The sequence below is a fragment of the Mugil cephalus genome, chromosome 19 (genome assembly GCF_022458985.1).
Source record: "Mugil cephalus isolate CIBA_MC_2020 chromosome 19, CIBA_Mcephalus_1.1, whole genome shotgun sequence".
In the NCBI taxonomy this organism is placed as follows: domain Eukaryota; kingdom Metazoa; phylum Chordata; class Actinopteri; order Mugiliformes; family Mugilidae; genus Mugil; species Mugil cephalus.
This window is the reverse complement of record NC_061788.1, coordinates 11,399,382-11,419,997: the sequence shown is the minus strand read 5'-3', so window position 1 is coordinate 11,419,997 and position 20,616 is coordinate 11,399,382. Positions and strand designations below refer to the sequence as shown.

General features: G+C 42.2%; 1 protein-coding gene across 13 annotated transcripts in view; it reads right to left on the bottom strand.

Moving 5' to 3' along the window:
- dnm1a (dynamin 1a) overlaps positions 1–20,616 on the bottom strand; it is a 48,280-nt gene that overhangs the window by 19,147 nt on the left and 8,517 nt on the right. For 6 of the 13 annotated variants that reach the window (XM_047570224.1, XM_047570220.1, XM_047570221.1 and 3 more), the window contains exons 2-16: positions 17,573–17,646; positions 16,071–16,220; positions 15,788–15,991; positions 15,470–15,568; positions 14,289–14,449; positions 14,072–14,214; positions 13,868–14,003; positions 11,940–12,007; positions 9,984–10,122; positions 5,325–5,411; positions 4,131–4,201; positions 3,953–4,004; positions 3,290–3,301; positions 1,858–1,887; positions 1,435–1,548 (exon numbers count right to left, since the gene is read on the bottom strand). In XM_047570224.1, the coding sequence (XP_047426180.1) occupies positions 1,435–1,548; positions 1,858–1,887; positions 3,290–3,301; positions 3,953–4,004; positions 4,131–4,201; positions 5,325–5,411; positions 9,984–10,122; positions 11,940–12,007; positions 13,868–14,003; positions 14,072–14,214; positions 14,289–14,449; positions 15,470–15,568; positions 15,788–15,991; positions 16,071–16,220; positions 17,573–17,646 (1,540 nt within the window). Of the gene's footprint in view, positions 1–1,434; positions 1,549–1,857; positions 1,888–3,289; positions 3,302–3,952; positions 4,005–4,130; positions 4,202–5,324; positions 5,412–8,514; positions 8,654–9,983; positions 10,123–11,939; positions 12,008–13,867; positions 14,004–14,071; positions 14,215–14,288; positions 14,450–15,469; positions 15,569–15,787; positions 15,992–16,070; positions 16,221–17,572; positions 17,647–20,616 lie in introns of all 13 variants that reach the window. The other 7 variants (XM_047570227.1, XM_047570225.1, XM_047570229.1 and 4 more) reach the window with 3 other exon arrangements.

The window sequence follows — 20,616 nt, the reverse complement described above, 5'->3', positions numbered from 1 at the left end:
TTTAGGTCTCAGCGCGCCCTCGCGGCTCCGCGCTCAAACAAACACACAGCGCGAGGAAGAAAGACGGAGGAAGGGGAGAGGTGGAGGGGAGGGCGACGGGGAAAGGCTGAGACAGAGAGAACGGGGAGGCGAGGATGACGGAGGGTCTCTTCTGCTTTCGGGATGAACTCTCGGGGATGTCCGGTGGGACGTGATGCGCGGACGGGAGGAGAGGGGAACGTACGAGGGGAGGATACGGTGTCGAAACCCCCTCTGCGCTACCTATGCTCCCAACTTTCTCTCCCGTCACATGGTCCTCGTTACTCCTGCTGCTAACCAACTAACAAGAGACACTCCCGCCTCCTCCCCTCTGCTCCCCTGCAATCCAGTCCTTCTCTTGCTCCGTGCTCCTTCTTTGAAATCAAGAAAGTTTATTAGAAGCAGCTTGTGAGTGTGTGTGTGAGAGAGAGTGTGTGTGTGTGTGTGTAAATTGGGAACAGGGCAGGGGGGCTCTGGTATGCACATGTGTGTGCCAGCTTTGGCGTCTGACATGTTGGGGGGTCTTGACTTTCTAGAAACGGCCTTCTCGGTCCTTCACACACACACACAGACACACACGCGCACGCACACACACACACACACAGCGAGCTCAGAGGCTGTGGCTAAGGCCTGGAGACAGTGAGACTGTGGCTAGCTCCTAATGGTTCTGCAAAGCATCATGGGACACCGCGCTGACCAGTGGGTCTAGTTAACAAAGCACGTCGGGGTCAGAGCGTCTCAGCGGGCAGAAGACAACCACCACCCCTTGACCGAAGTCACATATTCGCCAGCGGGACCAGCTGGAAACGAGGCAGGCGGTGGAAAAGTAGCTCGGGGAACGGGCGCTCCGATTTAAATTAAATAGCCCTCCCGGTAATTTGCTTTGACATTTTTCCAAACGCACCAAAATTACAGTCGCGATGAAGAAATATTATTCAAACTAAACCAAAATTTTGCTCAACTTTGACACAGTTTATCCACCAGGAGGCACTGTCCAGTTTATTTATTTATTTTTTAAAAAAGTCAGTAAATCTCTGTAATTATGTAACATCCTAATTTAAGAGTTTTCTTTTATATATTTTCATATATATTCTTATAAAGACAACATCTATTGCTCAGGCCCCGTCATTTTTTCAAAAATGAATATCTCAATAAAAATAGATTTAAAATTTGTTTTTGCTTCGTCTTGCAACAAACCTTTTATTCACACATCCCTATATTTGTGAATTAGAGGGGCGACATGCAGCAGTGGACGTAGTCTGGAATCGAACCAGCGCCTCTGCGGTGAGGACTATAGCTTCAGTTTCTCGGGATTTGTCAACGATGCATTGTTCAAAGCAAAAGTGTCCAAATGTATCAAACGTGCAGGTACGAACACACTACGTCCTAATTCAGGGTCCATCTTCGCGAACTCACCTCATCGTCCTTGTACCAGGACAGAGACTCGGCGGTGAGGACAAACCAGTACTCCTTAGCTCCTCCCTTCATGATGCCGATATTGTTAATGGTCAGCCAGCCCTTCCTGATCACCTGAGAAACAGACGGACACCAGGACAGACAGACAGAGGAGGGGAAAAAGGGATTATAAGAAACAAAAACTCACCTTCAACTTCCCCACACACACATATATATATCAGCCTGTGTTCAACTCATGTGCCTACACAATAAAAATGTAATGAAACAGCCTCTAGTCGAAGCCACAGAAGGAAAAAAACGCTCACCTACACGACTAAACACATTCCTCTCACTCTTTATTTGTTTATTTTTTTTCTTTCTCTTGTATTTCATTCTCTCCAGACACTATAGACACATACAGTACTTGGTGTGCGAGTTATTTACCTTGAACCGATCGTTAACTCCTCTCTCCGGCTGAATGAGAATGTGGAGAGAATATTACAAAGCTATGCCAACGCAGTAGGGTTTTTATTTATTTATACTTTTTTTTTTTTTGTAAAGGTCGTTCAATTTCCAGCACATTACAGCTGGCTGCTGGGGAGGCAGCGAGGGGACAGCAAGCAAGGTGGGAGATGAGGGAATCAAGGAGGCTGAAACAAGAATGGCTCATGTCAAACCTTTTTTTTTTTTTTTTTTTTTATTTCCCGCAAGATCATGCGATGAGATGCAGGGCCTTGACGGTTTTATGCTGAACTGTATGTATCTGAACGAGGAGGCTGCGCTGATTCAACTGAATCTGCTACAAAATAACAAAAATACAGATTTGCTAGATTTAAGGTTTTTAACGTTAACCTAAGAGGTCGATTCAAATGAAGGATGTTTTAACAGCCCTGTGGAGGTGATTCTGTTGTATAAATTTTTTTTTGTAATCTTTTAAGAAGTCTGGAAAACAGCCATCACCTCAATCTTCATAATGTGTTAAGTACGTTTCAAAAGTTTGGGATTTGAAACAGAAATTAAAAGACCTGCTGGTTTTGGACAATAAAAAAAAACATAATGCACCATTATCGGTGGGATTATTCGTGAAGCATCTCTTCAACCAGCGTGTATATTTATGCTTCAGTGTGTCGTACGGATCCCAGTTTGAAGGCGCTGAGGGAGACGAACAGAAGCTGTGGGGTCTTAAAGGGCCAACGACATTCATTTTTAAACAGGAAGTAAAGTTCACCAGTTTGTTTACTATGTGCCCCCAACCTTTGACCCCAATCTGGGTGGTTGTTATGACAACTACGGAGGCACCATATGTCCACCATACTGCAGCTCTGTGTCTTTTCAATTAAGAAGAAGGAGGGAACAAAGGATAAGGATTATGTTATGTTTGAGGGGGGAAAAAAAGAGATTTTTTTCCTTTTTCTCTGCAATTTCAGATGAGCGACTTTCTCTTTATGTAGTTCAAGCTACTGCTGGGGGGCATCCCATCCACTGCCAAAACAAACCGAACTCAGAGCGGACGCCAGCCCGAGCGGACCCAGCCTTTTCTGCGCGACTGAAATATGAATGTGAAGTTGACACGGGGGCGTTATGTAACGGGGAATCCTTATCTGACTCTTTTGTGTGCGCGAGCGAGCGCGTGCCTGCGGGGACGACGCAGCTGAAGAAGAGAGGAAAGGGAAGCAGCCAAGCATCTCCCGCTACAGCCACCTGCCAGTCTACCAGCAAAAGTCACAGTAAAAGTCATCTCACACGCACTCGTGTGCCAACCACAACGCAAAACACGACAACGGGCGTACAAGTTGAAACACGCGCTGTCCTGAGAGCTCAAACGTACAAAAAAAGCCCACACATGCACAGAAACGCACACACTCGCGCTACTCACCATGATTTCATCCTGAAGTAGAAAAGCCACGAAGAGAGAAGGAAGGAAGGAAGGAAGGAAGGAAGGAAAAAAGAGCAAAAACAGAAGAAATATTAAGCAAAAAAAAATGAAGAAAAGAAGAAAATAAAAACATGCAAAAAGTAGAAGAATTTACAATAAGTATTTAAAATGCATCTAAAAGCAGATTCATGCTGTTTTTGTATCATAAATATGTGATACATGCACTGTATCCGGCTACTTTACTAGCTTTATTTGACAATTTCTGTGTGTCCTACTTGCTTCTTTTATTTTCTCAGACAGTCAAGTGAGTTTGCTACACATTAACTAAGACGCATCCGTGGTATTTCGCAGCATACTGTACCTCTGTTTACATCATTATGGCTTTCACCAAAAAGGAAAAAAGTTGCAGCACTCATTGTGTAGGTTTACAGACCGTTTCCCACATTGTGTGTGCGACTGTGAAACGTTTCACGCGGAGGAAAAACACAGAGAGCTGAGCGCTAACAGAGCGAAGCCTTAGGGGAGAGGCTGCGCGAAGGTTCGATTTGTCCCGTTGCCGGGGAAACGGATCTGGAGCCATCGCGTTTCACCGGCTCAAAGCGGTGAGCGCGCCGCCGTAACCTGTAAAACAAACACTTGTCTGCATGCGTCAGGTCACAGTACCTGGTTGCCAGCTGCCTTCTTCTTGCTCATTTGGCTGATCCTCTGCTGAGCACTGCGCGACAAAGCACACATCAACAGACACTTTATTTTGCCCTTAAACTCCAAACAAACCAGACGAAGTCTGCTGAAGTCACTACAGGTGTGTGTGTGTGTCTTAAAAAAAAAAAAAAAACCTCACTTGGCAAATCCAATGAAGTCCTCATGGTTGGTGTTCATGTAGCTCAACTCGATGTCTATCAGCAGCAGCACCTGGACAGAGAGAGGACGCGCGGCCAGCCATGAATATTCGTTTGTTTTTAAAACGTTTCACCCCCGAGAAATGTATTCATCCGTTATGGAAAGAGTGGAAATGTTAACGGTGAGCAGGCCTGGAATAACAGGCCTGAAAAGATTGTAACATGAAATAAGAACAGCAGCCATTTGTAATTCAAAACCGTTTACAGTCATTAAAAAATGTGGAAAGATTAACAGGACCCTGGGAACAGCTTAGTAAAAGAGAAATGGAGCAGACTGAAAAGAGACACAAAGCGCTGATTTTTTTTTGTGTGTCCTTGCGTTCCCTTTTGTGGAGGTAACGATGTACATAGACAAGCAGACATGGACTTATCGCACTTGACTAACAGAAGAGATACACCACCCTTTAATCCAAACCACATCATGTTAATATGACCTGATTTGAACGATCGCTATAATAATAGTATTATTAAAATTAACTGAACACACTTTAGGTATAATCTTTGCATTCGTAGTCACAGTTGGACACTTCAGCCATGCATGATTGCATTCAGCTCAATATTTAAGATATATTTTATGTATAAAAGACATTGGAAATGTAATCACTTCAGTTTTTATCACCTCCGCTCTGGGGATGTTGAGCAGAAGTTTATCCTCTCTACACGTACACATTTAATTTACTACTACTTCTCTAATCCCTAGGCCACAGCTTCTCTCATCTATTTATTATTTTAGATATTTCAACTTTATTTCCAAGCTGTTCCAGCAATAACTTACAATTAAATGTGGTCTAGCTATCTATACTGAACATTTATCCTAAACTCAGCTGCATATTTTTACCATTACACTGTCATTTTTAGGTATCAATTCATTACTTAACATGTTAGACGTTTTTCATAAGTTAGTACAGACGTTTTTAATCAAAACTAAATTCCATTTTTTAGTTTTATTTTTTTAGATTATTAAAATGAATCGTTCCGTGTCGGCCTTTGAAACTGTAGAAATAACCTGTTTTATCATAAAATTGCAAACTGCACTATATGCCAGGAAGGAAACCTATTAAAAAATAATTATTATATTTTTGAAAAAATTTAAAAAAATTAAAAAAAGACATGCGAGTGTATTTTTTGTTCTGTACCTGGCCCTTTGTGCGGTTTTCCCTGTCTCTGATATGCTGGGTGACAATTCTCTCCATCTCCTCCCTCAGCATGGGATACTGAGCCAGCTGTGAGCACAGAAAACAGTAGGTAGGTAGCAAAAAAAAAACAACAACAAAAAAAACAAAAACAAACACACGTGCACACACAGTCACTCATCTACTATACATACGAGCCTCAGCAAACGACACAAGTACTCATCTCACTGAACCACAGCACACAGTTCCACTAATACAGCAAAATACGTTACAGAAACACAATTAAACATGGTATGTGTTGAGGTTTGTCCCAGACTCAGCTCTAGCCCCTGCTCAACCTTGAGAGTATTGGGGTGGGTTTGAGACAGATCAGATTTTAAGTGCAAAATGTCCATTGCCAATATGGAACGAATACAAAAAAAAAAAAAAGACTAGTGCAGAGTCTGTGATATTACCACACAAGAACAGAATAAACAATGTTCCTGGCAGAAAAGCTTTCTTTTCCCAACACACTGTGGGTCTTTTTTTCCATGAGCTCATTGCAAACCCACGAACGCAGACATTGGTGGGCCTCCAATGTGACACAAACACATTTGGAGAAGTGTGAGGAAAGAAGAAAAATCGAGATCACAAGCACAGGAAAGAAAAATATATATGCCAGTTCTTGTGCAAGTTACAATGCATCTTTCACGTCCGCTGGATGAAGCTGATTTACTGCTTCCTGGGTTTGGTCCAATTACAGAGCAGATGACACCCATAAAGAATAGACCCTTGAAAAAATAATGGGTCATAACGTTAAGATGAATGCTGGTCTAAATACTGGCATTAAAACGTGTCTCATCAGTGGTGTCTGAAACACACGATGATAAGTCGTCTGCAAAGCAGCTTTGTCACGCTTTCCTTTTTACCACATGTTGTCCATACAAAAATACTTTGGCTCTCGCTGCTAACAATAATGAGAAGCAACTCATGAATCTCTGAGGTTGTTTATTTTTTTTTCCCCCCAGATTTTTTCCTGGTGAGTTTTTGCTTATCCAAAGAGAGACTGTGAACACTGCCGAACAGATTTTAAAGCCAGCTGAGATAAATTTGTGATTCGGGGGCGATATAAATAAAATTAGTTTGATTTAGTTGGCGCCAATTAACAATCTCCACTTCATTAGAACCATTTAAACATAACTTTTACAAAGCATACAACAAAAGGTGTGTGTAATCCTTATCAAAACTAAGAGGAAAGTCACTTAGAAGACTCGAAAAGGTCCATTGCAACTTGACGAGGGGCAGTCCAAATTTGTTGCAGTGTTCAGTGTCTAAAAAACCGACACAGTAACACAAAACCGACTGATAGAGGAGGAGAATAATCTATAAAGTAAAAATAAAAAAAAAGGCATCAGGCAGGAGCACTCACACTGATTCAGACTGACATGCAATGCAAAGAGGCAGGGAGGGAGGGAGGGAGGGAGGGAGGGAGGGAGGGAAGGATGGGAGACAGGGAGGTGTAGGAAGACTTCAAACTGACCCCTTTGTGGATTTTCCCAACCACTGTATATTATAATACAGTATCTTTAAATACAGTATGTCTCTGAAAGTGAAATCAAGATAAAAGTATGACAGAGAAGAGAAATCCAAAGGAGGTCACACTACTTTGCGAGGAAGCAGCCGATTCAAAGGTTTATAGAGGGTGACAGGATGGAAAGAGAAACGAAAAGAGAAATAAAGAGACGCTCGAAGTATGCCAGTTAGTCAGTGAGTGGAACTACACAATCAGTCACTCCGGTATATTACTGACAAAGACAGAAAAATATGATTATATAACCAAATCAAATGATGTGTAGACACCATGAGGTCAAATAGGAAATAAAATTTGCTAACATGCAGTTCGCTAGATTGTCGATACGATGCCAATAACTGACAGGAAGACAAATGACAAAGAAAGTTTAACCAAAAAACAGGTTACATGGTTCCACCTGGAGTAAGGATAGACCGATAATTGCTGGCTGAAGAATGCTCTGATTTTAGTTTGCATTCATTCTTTTTTTTTTTTTTTATATAGGCTACTGATTTTGCACAGTTATATTAAGGTCCCTTTCACATCTGTAATTTTCCTATTTATGAAAATGTATATCCATCTAAAATACATTTATGGACCTTCCCTTTTTAGACATAGTCTTTCTTTAACATACAACACAATTCAGCATCATTTTATGTGCTTTTAAAAGTAAGAGTTAGCATAAACACTTATCTTTAGCGATTAGCTCACAACTGTTAACTCAATGTTAGCATACCATTTAGCCTATTTACATTTTTGTGTTTTTTAAAAGTATAAGTTAGACTTGATAGACAAATTATTAAAGCTAATGCTAACAATTATGTATTTACTCAGCTTTACCTTCCAGTTTAACATTAGCAAAATTTTAGAAGTGTTTTTTTAAAGGGTTAGCATAAAGTCTGACATTTGAAAAAAGACAATTCATAGTCATCTTTACTTCACATTAGCTCACAATTTAGCATTAGCACTGTTAGCATTATGATGATAAGTGTTTTTAAAAGTCAAACATAAAAACTTACAATTTACACCATTTATAAGAGGTTTATAAATGTAAAAGTTAGCATATAGTCTTAGCTTTGATGATTAAGTGCACAAGTTCAACATTAGTTCACAATTTAGCATTAGCACTATTTTATGATGACAAGTGTCTTTAAAAGTGAAATTTAATATAAAAGCTTGCAATTTACACAATTTTATAAAAGGTTTATGAATGTAAAAGTTAGCATATAGTGTTAGCTTTGATCATTAAGTGTACAAGTTTAACATTAGCTTCAATTTATACCATTTAATAAGAGGTTTATGAATGTAAAAGTTAGCATATAGTGTTAGCTTTGATCATTAAGTGTACAAGTTCAACATTAGCTCACAATTTAGCATTTGCACTACTTCTTAAGTGCTGTGTGCTAGCATAAAGTTTTAGGTTTAGCATAAACACTGATTTTATTGGTGCTAATTTACTGCAGATCGACAATATAAACTCTCTGTAACTCACACCGTAAATATACTTCTCTTCAAGTATTACACGAGCATCGTTTAAATCTCAACAGCGTCAACTGTGAATTAAAAAATCTCCAGCCATCAGTCTACCCCTACACAAGGTTAAGAAAGATAGTGAAAGTGGCTTGGTTCTCTATGGCATTTTACCTTTTGACTACACTTGTGTATGGTGGAGGTGAGTTCACTCACTACCATATCTATACACTTCAGTGTGGGCTCCTTCAGCTTTTGGATCTGCTTTTTCACTATGGCCTCAAAGGCCAGGTCAGGGGTGAATAGCCCCGTCCTGTAGGGATAGGTAGGCGGCACGAGAGAGAGAGAGAGGGAGAGAAAGAAAGAAATACAGAAAGAAAGAAGAGGAAAGGGAAAGGGGGGAAAGTAAAGCACCGAAAAGAGAGTTGTAAGAAGAGACAAAGGAATAGACAGGCGGAGCAAAGTAAGACAAATAAAAAGAAACAGACAAGGCAGAAGAGGTAAAAGTTGGAGATGGAGAAGAAGAAATGACAGATCGAAGATGAAATAGACAAGAAGAGTTGTGGGGGGTTGGAGGGATAAACAGCACAGAAGGAAGAAAATGCAAGTGAGACATTTGGTTTCCCCTGAAGCCATTCTAAAACAGGACAGAGCTGGAGTCTCTCTAAGAATGAGGAGCAAACAGAGAGAGCAGACAAGAGAAAAGGAAGAGAAAGAGAGAGAGAGTTCCCAGCCTGCACAACTCCGCCAGCCAAATACTCCAAGCAATGCACCAGCGAGACCACAGCTGTGCACCCCAACGTTCAGCCAAGACACCCTTATCTCTCTGAGTGTTGACCCGTCCTCCACCCATCCCTCCTTGGGAGCCTAATCATAACATTTATTATCCCATGTTGTTGAAATCCAGCCGCTGTAGAAATTGTTTGGTCACAGCGGATCCATTCGGATAAAGACGACTGCCCTTTCTCTTGGCCACTCTCACATGCCTCTTTAGCTAATAGTTTGCAGCCCTCGAGGCGTGTTGAAGTGCAATGAAACAGTAATTGTCTCGGCTCCTGGCGGTTGCAGGTGCACGGTTGCAGTCTCACACAGAACTGAATGTGGAAACTGAGGTCATCCAACATGGCTGCCAGGTATTCTTAATGATAGATGATTTTATGGATACATCAAGAAAAGGTGGAAACACTCAAAGAATAATTGCATTAAACTGGCGGTAACAGAAATCTGACTACTTGGGTACATAACTGAAAAAAATAAATAATAATAATTCAAACTCTGGCTTCTGAAAACGCCACAAACTCCAAGTCTGAGACTCACTGAACATTATTTTTTTTAGAGGCAACCGTATTTCGTTGACTGCTCAGCTTCCACACTGGACTTCTTCAGCACAAATATCAACCACGACCAGCCTGTCCAGCCCAACCCGGCCCAAGCGGTACAGTAGGCAGGCAGGCAGACAGGCAGGTAGGCAGGCACACCACAGACCACCCTGACCCCTCCAGGTGTCCCCTCGCTGTCCAAGAACAACAAGGGTCGGAGAGAGCCAGGTGGCCACGGCAGAAAGGAGTGAAGAGCAGAGGGGATTGTGTGGATGAGGGTTGAAAGCAAAAACTGCTATCCACTGTTTCCTTTGTTTTTTTTACCTTCTTGGTACACTGCCTAACCGTATTGACTAGCTCAGAAATGACCATGTCCACACATTTGGTGCAAGGCTCTTTTATCTTCCCAATCTGCCTTTTCACAATGGTCTCAAAGGCCATGTCCGGGGTGAAGAGGCCAGTTCTGCCCGACACAGAGAGAACCAGCCACAGGGCCAAAAGAAGAAGAGGTGGTGTTGGTGGTGGAGAGAAGGAAAGGAGGAGGAAGGTGGGTAGAGAAAAGAGTGTTAATTGTTAAGATTAACCCTCCGTTTTGGAGATTTTCACCCAGTCATACACACATATTTAACACGGTAACAGGAAGGGAATATAGCTTAAAAACTGCAACAAATTATAAGCAATAAAAGTCAATTTCAAAGACACATTCTCAACATATGATTTGTTCGTTAAGTGTGTTACTGTAGAATGGTTGGTGCAATCTCACTCTGAGATACTGAGAACTGAATGGATTTGATTTATTTCCATGAAGAACTAAATGTTTCGGACATTATTTGTTTTCTGCAGGTAACAGATCAAACAAGTCCAACAAGTCAGTGAGACTGAACATGCTGATACAAGCTGTAATTAATGAATCTCTCTCTTGGGTTTTTATTTCAGGATTTACTCAGGATTTTACCTTGAAAGGCTAAACGGTTAAAATGTTGATGGCTAGTCTCATTTTGGGCTTGTATTTACGAGTGAAGGCCTACATGAGTTCACAACTTCGTGCCTGACTTGCCTCCGAGCACCTGGGGTGTGATATGCTCGCTTTTGCAAATGTGTCTGAGAAAAATGTTGATATTTCCATCAAGCCTCATTTCTTTCTCTTCTTAGCTTGCTAAACTGTTAGCCTCTGTTGCCTCTAGGCGGCAATGGTTGCCCAGCAGCGGCGTTCTCGGGACTCGCTGCTGACGTTAGCGCTTGAACGCCAAGCGTTCTGTGTTCACAAGTTCCCATGTTGGAAACATGAGCTCACAAGTTCCATTTGAAGGCAACAAACGTCTGCGCTGGATTATGGAAATAAAACATAGCCTGCATGCATTCTCACAATGCTGTTTATCATGGAGCACTGTGGTTTACAACGTTATAAATTAGCAACAGGATGTTGCTAGTGGGGGCCTTCGGGGTCCTATGGGATGAGGGGAGGGGCCTCGGTGGATCATCCCACAGATACTTGAACAGTTTGGGATCCAGTGAATTTGGAGGCCAGGTCAACACCTTGTACTGATGTTCATGTTGTTTTATTTATATTATTATTCGTAAACTGTTGGTTAATGCGGCTAATTATCCACTTGTTCATACTGGTGTATGCAAAGTAGCCATCTGGATTTTATTTACAGTGTTTAATTAAAAATGACTGGAGTCTTTTTTCACGTTGGTCACTGGAGATTGTCTTTCACTGCTGCCTCTGGTCTAGAGAAATCAGGTTCAAGCTATTAATGACGGAAATCAAAAATAAATGTGTCCTCCATGGAAATAAATTAAATACTATTTCTGTGCACCGAGCAGTTGCAGATGAAAACAGATGAATGCTCATGAAGCTTGCTGCGTACCATCTGATTTGGACCAACCAAACTGCCAAATATTTTTTTGTGTATTCAATAAGACAGAACAATGAGCTAGCACACGTCGCAGATATATATATATATATATATATTTTTTTTTTTTTTAAAAATTGCTGGATTTCACCAGCCACACAGATGACAGACAAAAAGGCCACACACCAGCTTGGATGAAGAAACAAATTAAAAAGCACATGGAAAGGGCAGCACATTGATGTGTCCCCCGCGTGAGCGTATTTTAGATATCAATATGCAACAGAGCACTCGGAATACGTCGAGTGGTCTAGGGTTACACGGGCAGGGAGATGCAGTAATGAGACAAAGACATAAGAGGCAGGTTAAGTAGAGGAGGAGGAGCGGGGGAGGAAGCGCGGAGGGGTGAGGTGGAGGGCGGACGTGCCTGATGCCGTGAATGTTCTTGATAGCGTAGCTGATTTCCTTGCGGAGCTCCTTCTCATCGAACTCCATCTGAAGAGGAGACAAAGAGGAGAAAGACACGTTAGGTTCCGCCTGTACCATCTGTTTTTGATATATTTGTCCAAGTATCTCCCTTTAATTCACTGCGATGCCGCATCGTTTAATATTTCCTCCAAAAAACACAAAGCGCGATGATGAATTGACTTCTCGTGTATCTGGCAGACACTGCGGTTTTTCTGTGTCTTTGAGTCGGTATTCTAGGTGGGAAGCAACCTGCTCGGTCCTCTCGGCGGGAAACTGTCGGAGCATTTTTCTGTAACCCCCGGTCACAGACAGTAAGTTTTATATTCACAGAGGGAACGGGAGAAAGGATGGAGGAGAGAGAGAGGGGGAGGGTTAAGAGTTGTGTTAAAAAAAAAAAAAAAAGTGGGAGTGAGCTAAAAAGGTCTGGGGAGGCCGAGGTCGGAGAAGGTGGATGACGGCTCGGGATGAGGATGATGTGAAAGGTGGACATGAGAGGACGTGGGGGAGGGATAAAATGTGGATGGATATGGTGACAGCGAGGGAGGTGAGGAGGGGGAGGTCAGAGTGAGGAGGTGATATCAGGAGCTGTTAAAGTAAAACACTCCTCCTTGAGGAGGACAGAAGGCCAGTGATGTAATGATATAGTGTATACAAGGAGACAGATACTTAGACACTTGTCTCAAAGCGAGGTATGCTGCTCTGAAGGACATTCATCTTTCTGCACTACCTGTGAAGACTATTTTCTTCTCTGTTTCAAATTTCTAAGATTTTTTTCCCCAAATACATTTTTAGCCACAGACGAAATGAATCCATAAAGGAAATTAAAAACCTGAATCATTTGTGGACAAATATATAGAGCTATTGAATTAACAAGCTTAAGTCTCTGTGTTATTGTCAAAGTCTGCAATATTTTTGTTGCCATGAGCTAAAAGTTCAGAAATTGCCTTCAATAAAAAAAAAAAAAAGTCGCCTCAAATAAAAGATAAATGCGTCGCATCTGTATGCTACTTTCTACCTATTGGTGTTCAAAGAGCTTTACACTCACATGTCACATTTAACCCTTTGCTTTCATTGCGCTTTCATCAAGCACATTCATTCTCTCAAAGACACTTCAGCACACGGTCCATGTGTAGCATGGTCCACAGGTATATTCATCCTATATATTACTGCCTTTCCCTCACTTACTATGTTCACGGTGTTTGTTACATATTTTTTGGTTAAGACATAATGATAATAAAATGTGCTAAATTCTGAAATGAAGAGGGGTGAAAGCTAAGGTTACTGTTGTGATTTAATGTCTAGTAGTAGGCAAATATATATGGGCACATAAAATACTAAATTTCTTGTACTTTTTTTATGATATTGTGCAATAAATAAAACTATGTAACAATCATTTTACATGTGCAGTGAGTAAAAGAGGGTATGAAATAAAAGATATGGAAGACACTGACCCTATGTCACTGAAAAGGCCACGCCCCCTTATGGGTGAAACCTCCAGGTCTGAGCAATGGAGCCCAAAACTGGAGTTCATGGAGTGGCCACTTGAGACCCGCATATTAAAAAACCCAACTCTACAGCAATATTAAACATGTTTACAGCCTGGTGCAAAAAATGATTTTGGTCTCAATAGTTTATTTCACTACTCATGACTACTCATGACATTTTCCCCCAAATGTGGGTGTGGCCTAATTTGCCACCATCATCTATGGCCCTTTGTTGTCTTATAAGTTTAGCCCGAGGCAGTTTAACTACAACGCCCTAAATGTCGGGCTCTAGCTCTAACTACGCATCAGTGCCCCAAATTGCCCTTAATTTGCTCCATGTGGTAGCTTGATCGTACCTGTTGTGCGGACAATTGTTTAAACTCAAAATGCGGCAGACACGCACCTTGACCAGCTCAAAGGGGAAGCGTTCGTGGAAGATGCGATTGATCCTGGCGCCACCCGACAGCTCGGCCGTGTCAATCTGATCCCCGGAGCCCTCTATGCACTTCTCGAAGTCCACAGAGAACTGCTGCACCATCCTGCAGGGACACGCAGACATTAACAAGTCCATCCAAACCTCCGTCCGCCCATCCATCAATGTACTCACTGGAGGAGAGCCTTGGTTTTGCGGGATGGGTCGTCCGGTCTGAAGTTCTTGTACTCGTCCACCTCCTTTTCTATGGAGAGAAGCTGGCTCTGCAGCTTGGCCCGCAGAGCAGGAAGGGTGTCCCGGATGTGGTTGGTCAGTTGCTGCGCAAGGTCAAAGGTCCGAGTTAGACCACTGGGGAATGCGTGAGTATATTAGAAAGTTTCGCTTAACGCACCTGATTGAGGATTTTCTGGAGATAGGGGGTGCCCATGCGGTCAGCCAGGTGTCTGTACGCGGGGTGGGAGAGGAAGAACTTCCTCTCTGCGGCCATGGCAGCATTAATGTCCTTTCTTCCGTCTATGTCCTTCTGGCTTCTGTTCACCACGCCAATGTAACCTGGACAGCGCACGCAATACAGTCAGAAACACAGAGAGCTTTACAGAAAACCACATCCAGCTCCTTTTATCGCTTAATTTTTGCGAGCTGTCTGGAGAACACCGCGGTAATTTGTCTAGGAATATAATAAAATGTTGTGTTGGAGCAATCCTGGACTGTCCTGAGCTCCTATTCCGTACATATGAACTTAGTTTGAACGGCCAGGCCCAGATGTGCTTAATAACGTTAAGCTGTGTAAAACCACATTTTAAGAGACCCACGACTGTGAAGAGAAATGAAAAATGAATCGGAGAGGAAGCACGGAAGGAGGAACTACAAAGAAAGAAAGAGATGGAGGAGGGGGTGGGTTCTGGATGTGTTACCGTGTTTTTTTTGTTTGTTTTTTTTTTAAGACACGCAGAGAAACGAGAGAAAAAGTTCAGGTCACAAAGATCCCATTTCACCTCCAGTTAAGTTTCCTCATGCATCACTCAGTTAAAAACCGTTTCATGCTCTATAACCGAGGCAACTGCGAGCCAGCGGCCTTGTAAATGTGAACGCATTAGACAGAAAGAAAAAGAGGGCGGGTTGGTGGGGGGAAAGACTGAGAAAAAAAAAACAAAGGACATGGAAAATATTCAAAGGCACATGCCTGGGTTCTAACCAAGTGCAAATGGAAAAGAAAAGCACCACATCAGCACATAGCAGTAAAGGGCAGCCCACAAGATACATGCGAGCTCCGTTCCAAGAAAGGGTTTGTTCACTTTGCCCCCTTCCCCTGCTTCTCCTTTCCCGGCTCTTCCACCTCTTTTGTCTGTCCTCTGATTTCCTACATACATACATATAACACCCCCACCGTCACCCCCATCCCTCCCCACCGCACTTTTTTTCTTTTTTTTTTCCTTCATCCGAGTGGGCCTGCCTTTTTACCACAAGAGGGAAACAGTGTGTCGTTGTGAAGGCACTGGAGTTAGAGAGAAGAAGTGTGTGTGTGTGTGTGTGTGTGTGTGTGTGTGTGTGTGTGTGTGTGTGTAAGCTCACCCCTCCTGAGTGGAAGCAGCTTGTTCTCCAGGATGTCTTTAGCGTCCGTCCCCTCGTCCATCAGGTCCAGCTTGGTGATCACACCGATGGTCCTCATCCCTGCACCAAAATAATAACCACATTTAATCACACGCACCATATAATCATATACGCAATACGTTTTCTGACGTGTTTAAATACTTGTACGGCACAAATTACATTAAAGCGCCAAACTGCATCGCAGAAAAGCTAAATTTCAACAACACAAACTATCAAATAGCTGTTGCGGGGCAAAAAAGTAGAATGTGTCCGCCCGCGTGCTCATGGGCACGCACTCACCCTGAGGGTCGACCTCTTTGGCAATCTTTAAAGCGTCAGAGTTGGCTAGATCGGAGTTGGCCGGGGACACGGCCAGCATCAGGCAGTTCTCTTTGGTGACGAACTGCATCAGCATTTCTTTAATCTGAGACTCGATGTCTGCAGGTTGGTCGCCCACCGGCACCTTGGTCATCCCCGGCAGGTCCACCAGCGTCAGGTTCAGCACTGAGAGGAGGAAAATAGATACTAGACAACGTGCAAATATTCCAGATCTGGCACGCGTTGTGGGAACAGAGCGACTCACCGTGAGGGGAGTAGACTCGCAGGTTGATGGGCACGGGGGAGATGCCCTTGTTGGCCCCCGTGATCCGGTCAGTCTCGGCCTCGATCTCCTGCCGCACCTCATCGAAATCTGTGAACTTCTTGCCCTTACAGTGGAGGAACTCAGCATATTCTGGAGGACGTGGCAAAAGGAGAGAAATGAACCGGAGCGGAAGTGAACTGAACCCACATTAAATTTTTTCACCAAGAAAATGAGGGAATTCAATTAAAATGCAAGCAACAGGTTTCCTACTGGCAAGAATTTTGAAAAGCGGAAAGAAATCCATGCAAAACTACAATAAAACATATAAATTGTCACTGCTGTATAATGAAATTATAAGAAAAGAAATAATCTTAAGTAACAAAAGTTCATGAAACAAGACTTGTGTGTGTGTTCAAATGAACTCCCTTCAAGTTGTGAGAATATGCTCTATAGGAACATAAATGGCGGATGTTGTCATCCTTAGAGATGAACTAAAGAGGAATATGACGTCAGGGGATGGTTTCCAGAGGAAATGGTCGAGGAGACCTGGGGGTGAGGGGGCTGAAAGACGAGCCAGCGTCCCACCTGCTGTCTCCTCACGAAGAATCATAGCTGACTATTAAATGAAACGGGGACGTTACGATGACCAAGCCGAGGAGAACGGACGTAAACGATGTCTTCCCTTTTAACCTTCCATCGCAAGGTCGTGCAAAGACACGGGAGCTTTTAAAATATGCCTCAAGGTGACCTCAACCACACATTCATCTACCAGAGTAATCGGACATGAGAGCTCCTGTGGTTGCATCTCATAAATAACAATTAGTTAGAGCAGGGCTACTTATTTCTTCTTTTTTGCGCCATAGAGACATGGGATGTCAAATGGAAAAAAATACATAAATGCATTTTCTTGTAATATAATAGTTTCATGTATATACACTCACATGCCACTTTATTAGGTACACTAGTACATTAATATAACTAAATCTTAGCTTCAAGGAGGTTGTAGTATTCAGCATTTGTTTAAGATATCTGAGAGAGCGACACAAGTCCCTATTATTCTGTCAGCACCTTTTTAGTCAGCTAAATAACAGAAACACTTTTGTGCTTAATTCAGTACAGCATCAAAAACTACATCCTCCACGTTTCCTACTCTGTTTACACTCAACATTGTAACCGTCTTTAGTCCTGGACTAAATATCAAATATAATATAAATATATCAGAATGCATTTGTATTCCCTAGTGTACCTAATGTTTTGGCAAGCAAGTGCGAACAGAAAAAAAAACTTAATAATGTCCCTGGTTTTGCAAAAGTAGCAGGCTACTCTATATCTGTAAAAAATGAAACTTAACACAGACATGAGAAAAGGAACGTGAAACACATTTCAAGCAGCATCGTTACCCACTGATATTAAATGTTGGGAGGCAGCCAAGTGATAAGGGGTTTAGTTTTTAATTAAAATTATCCCACGATGTGTAAAGACAGCAGTTTTAGGAGTTTCACCTGTGGGTGCGTTCATCAGCTGCAGGACCAAAGGACGACGGGTCACGATGCCAGAGCCACGGGGAAGGAAGTCCCTGCAACACGCAGCGAAAGTGGTCGTCAGGAAAGGTAAGGAAAGAAACAATCTGTATCTAATAACTCGTATTATTTAAAACAAACTGAAGAAAAAATAAAAAAATAACAATGTGTCATTCACAGTGTGTGTCAGTGTCGAACACAACAAGTCAAAAGAACATGAGTCAGTGACAATGAATCAGCAGCAGGAGGAGCAGTGAAGATTTCAGAATTATTCCCTCAAGAAGAGAAAGAAAACATGTGCGAGTGTGTGTGGGCTCAGTAACAACACATCAACAGCTGTGGTCCCACCAGGACACTTTCTGTGTCGGTTACAGTAGAAAAACTCAAGTGATCTATCACTGCAACGTGTCCAAACAGGACTGTGACTACAAATAATACAAAAAGAGAAACGGCAAATCTTCAGACTGCAGAAGCTGAAAACAGATTTTTTGGCATCTACTACTTTAAAAAAAAAAAGACAAAATTTGTAACATTACACTCTTAAAGTAGTAAATCAATATCTTCTTAAATTCATATTCCTGCACATCATCTTAAATGTGATATCCTGTCGATTTAATTTGTTGTTTTATTTAATATTTAATCAGTCTGATCTGTTTTATTTAAACTAACTCGCTGTATTCCATAAAATATCAGAATGATATTGATAAATATATTTATATATATATTAATCAGTGTTGTCGCACTCCACTCTCTTCATATTAATTAAGTCTGTTTTCCTTCAATTAATCGATTGAATGAAAACTGATTTGTCGTTTTGCCCGTTCAAATCTCAAAAGATTTAATTCTCTCACCTGGAGGCGTCAAATGGTTGATATTTTTGCTTCTAAAAATGTCACATACCATTAGAAGATTATCAGAATAGCTGCTAAATATACTGCAAAAATCCACTAATCAATTAATTGACTTAACTGTTGCAGGTTTACACTCTTCACACTATCAGCCGGAGAAGTTAGCTGCACTGTAACAGTGTGATGTGAAAACGTGTGTCTACATAGTAACAGTTTTGTCTGTGTGTTCGTGTAAATTAAAGTTCTTAACATATGTTATTCATAAAAGCACTGTTTGCCTGTCTGAGGTGTGAAGTGTGCAACAGCTTGACCAGACACAGTTTTCTTTGGGCTGCATTTAGCTGCTCATGAGACAACAGCCTCAGGCCTCCACCAGTGACAGCTGTCATCCAGAGACGTGTGCTCAACGACGACAACACGGAGGCTCCAGTTTTTACACATTCACACGACCAACAGACAGAAAACGGTTTGGTTTTTACATAATCGGAGAACTTAACCGAACGCAGAAATGACTCAACAGCGACAACGGAACGACAACGAGGCCTCGGTTTGAACCTGGAGTAAAAAGCCTGAGGCAGCTCCATCATCCGTGAGTCAGGAGTTGGGCCTTGGCTGCTTTCGTTCAAAACCATGACCTAACAAGGAAAAAGTCGATCCAGCAATCGTGTTCGTCCGCCAGTGTGTCATCAAGCTGCGCTCAAAACGCAAGAAAACATTCCCCCGGATCACTACGCCATCACCACCAGCCTGAAGCGCTGACACAGAATGAATTCAAATTCTGACCCTACGATCCAAACGCTGCGGGAGAAATCGAGTCTATTGTTTAAGTCGAGCTGTGATACCAGTGGTTATTTGAGTTCGTGCCTTTCCATCGTCTCTAAACCACGTGGTCGTTCCCCTCAGACCTCTGCCACTCACTGGACATCGTCTCTTTTTACGATCATACCCTTAAAATACTAGAGATGGTTGCACATGAAATTCTCGACCTGGCACAAAAACCCACGCTACGTTCAAAATCATTTAAGTAAATTGTCTTTCTTTCCAAATCTGTTGCTCAGTTTGAACTCCAGCAGGTCTCCTGGACCGCGTACTGCCTTGTGATTGGCTGATTAGATATTTGCATTCATGACCAGTTGAACAAGGATACCTAATGAAGTGTATATTTGCTTATACTTCTTGAGCATCACTGGTGAACACAATTAAAACTCACTAATTAACTAGATCATGCAACTGTAGAAGGTCTGAAAAAATAAGAATGTGAGCTGGACTCGGGATTTCAGTTTAATAGCTACTAAAACTGGACTTTGATCATTCAACTGTCATGAGTTTTAACCAACATACATCTCACTATTTAAGTCATAAACCAAGCTAGTCCATCAGTATTCCCTTACAGGGAACAGATGGGCAATAGAAGTCTACACAATCAATCAATCAGTAACAATTTTTAATCACTTTTTTTGGACAAAGACACACAGGGGATTAGTTGTCTGCATCTAACTCATCCATTAGTGAACACACAAAGAGCTGTTTTAGTTTTAGTAGCATTAGACCCAAACAACACTTTTATTAAGGATGTCTGTGAAGACTCTCAGCCATACAGGTCATGTTATACCTAAAAAATAAAGCTACAACAAAGGACTTGAGGACTCAAGGACTGAGTTGGCGTCTTTATCAGTGTCTTTACCACTTGCCGTGTGCCATTTAACATATAGGGAAGGACACGACTAACGAGTTTTGACATGAAGGACATGAATAACAGCTGCTACTCTTGGTTACAGCAGCAATACTGTCGTTTTACAAAAGAAACAAAGCTCTCTTGGCCTTTATATGTGTTCATCTGCATGTATCTACCTCACTGTCAGTGTGCAGGATCCTGTGTGTGTGTGTTTATGTTGATATGTGTGTCCCTTCTCCTACTTGGACGTCTTTTAGAGAGACGGGACAGATGGCCTTAACTGCAGGTCTCCCTCTCACTCCTCCTCCTCCTCCTCTCTTCAAACTCCCACCACAAGCATCCTCCTCGTAACAGAGTCAGGGTTTTCACACTCATCCACTGTGTTTTGCTACGGCGCCACATCAATGACATGACCTTCTATAAGCCCGTCATGTTTAACCACAGCATGAAAGCTGTGACAGTAGTGTGACTCCCCCGCTGCCCCCGCTAGAGCGACAGTGCCG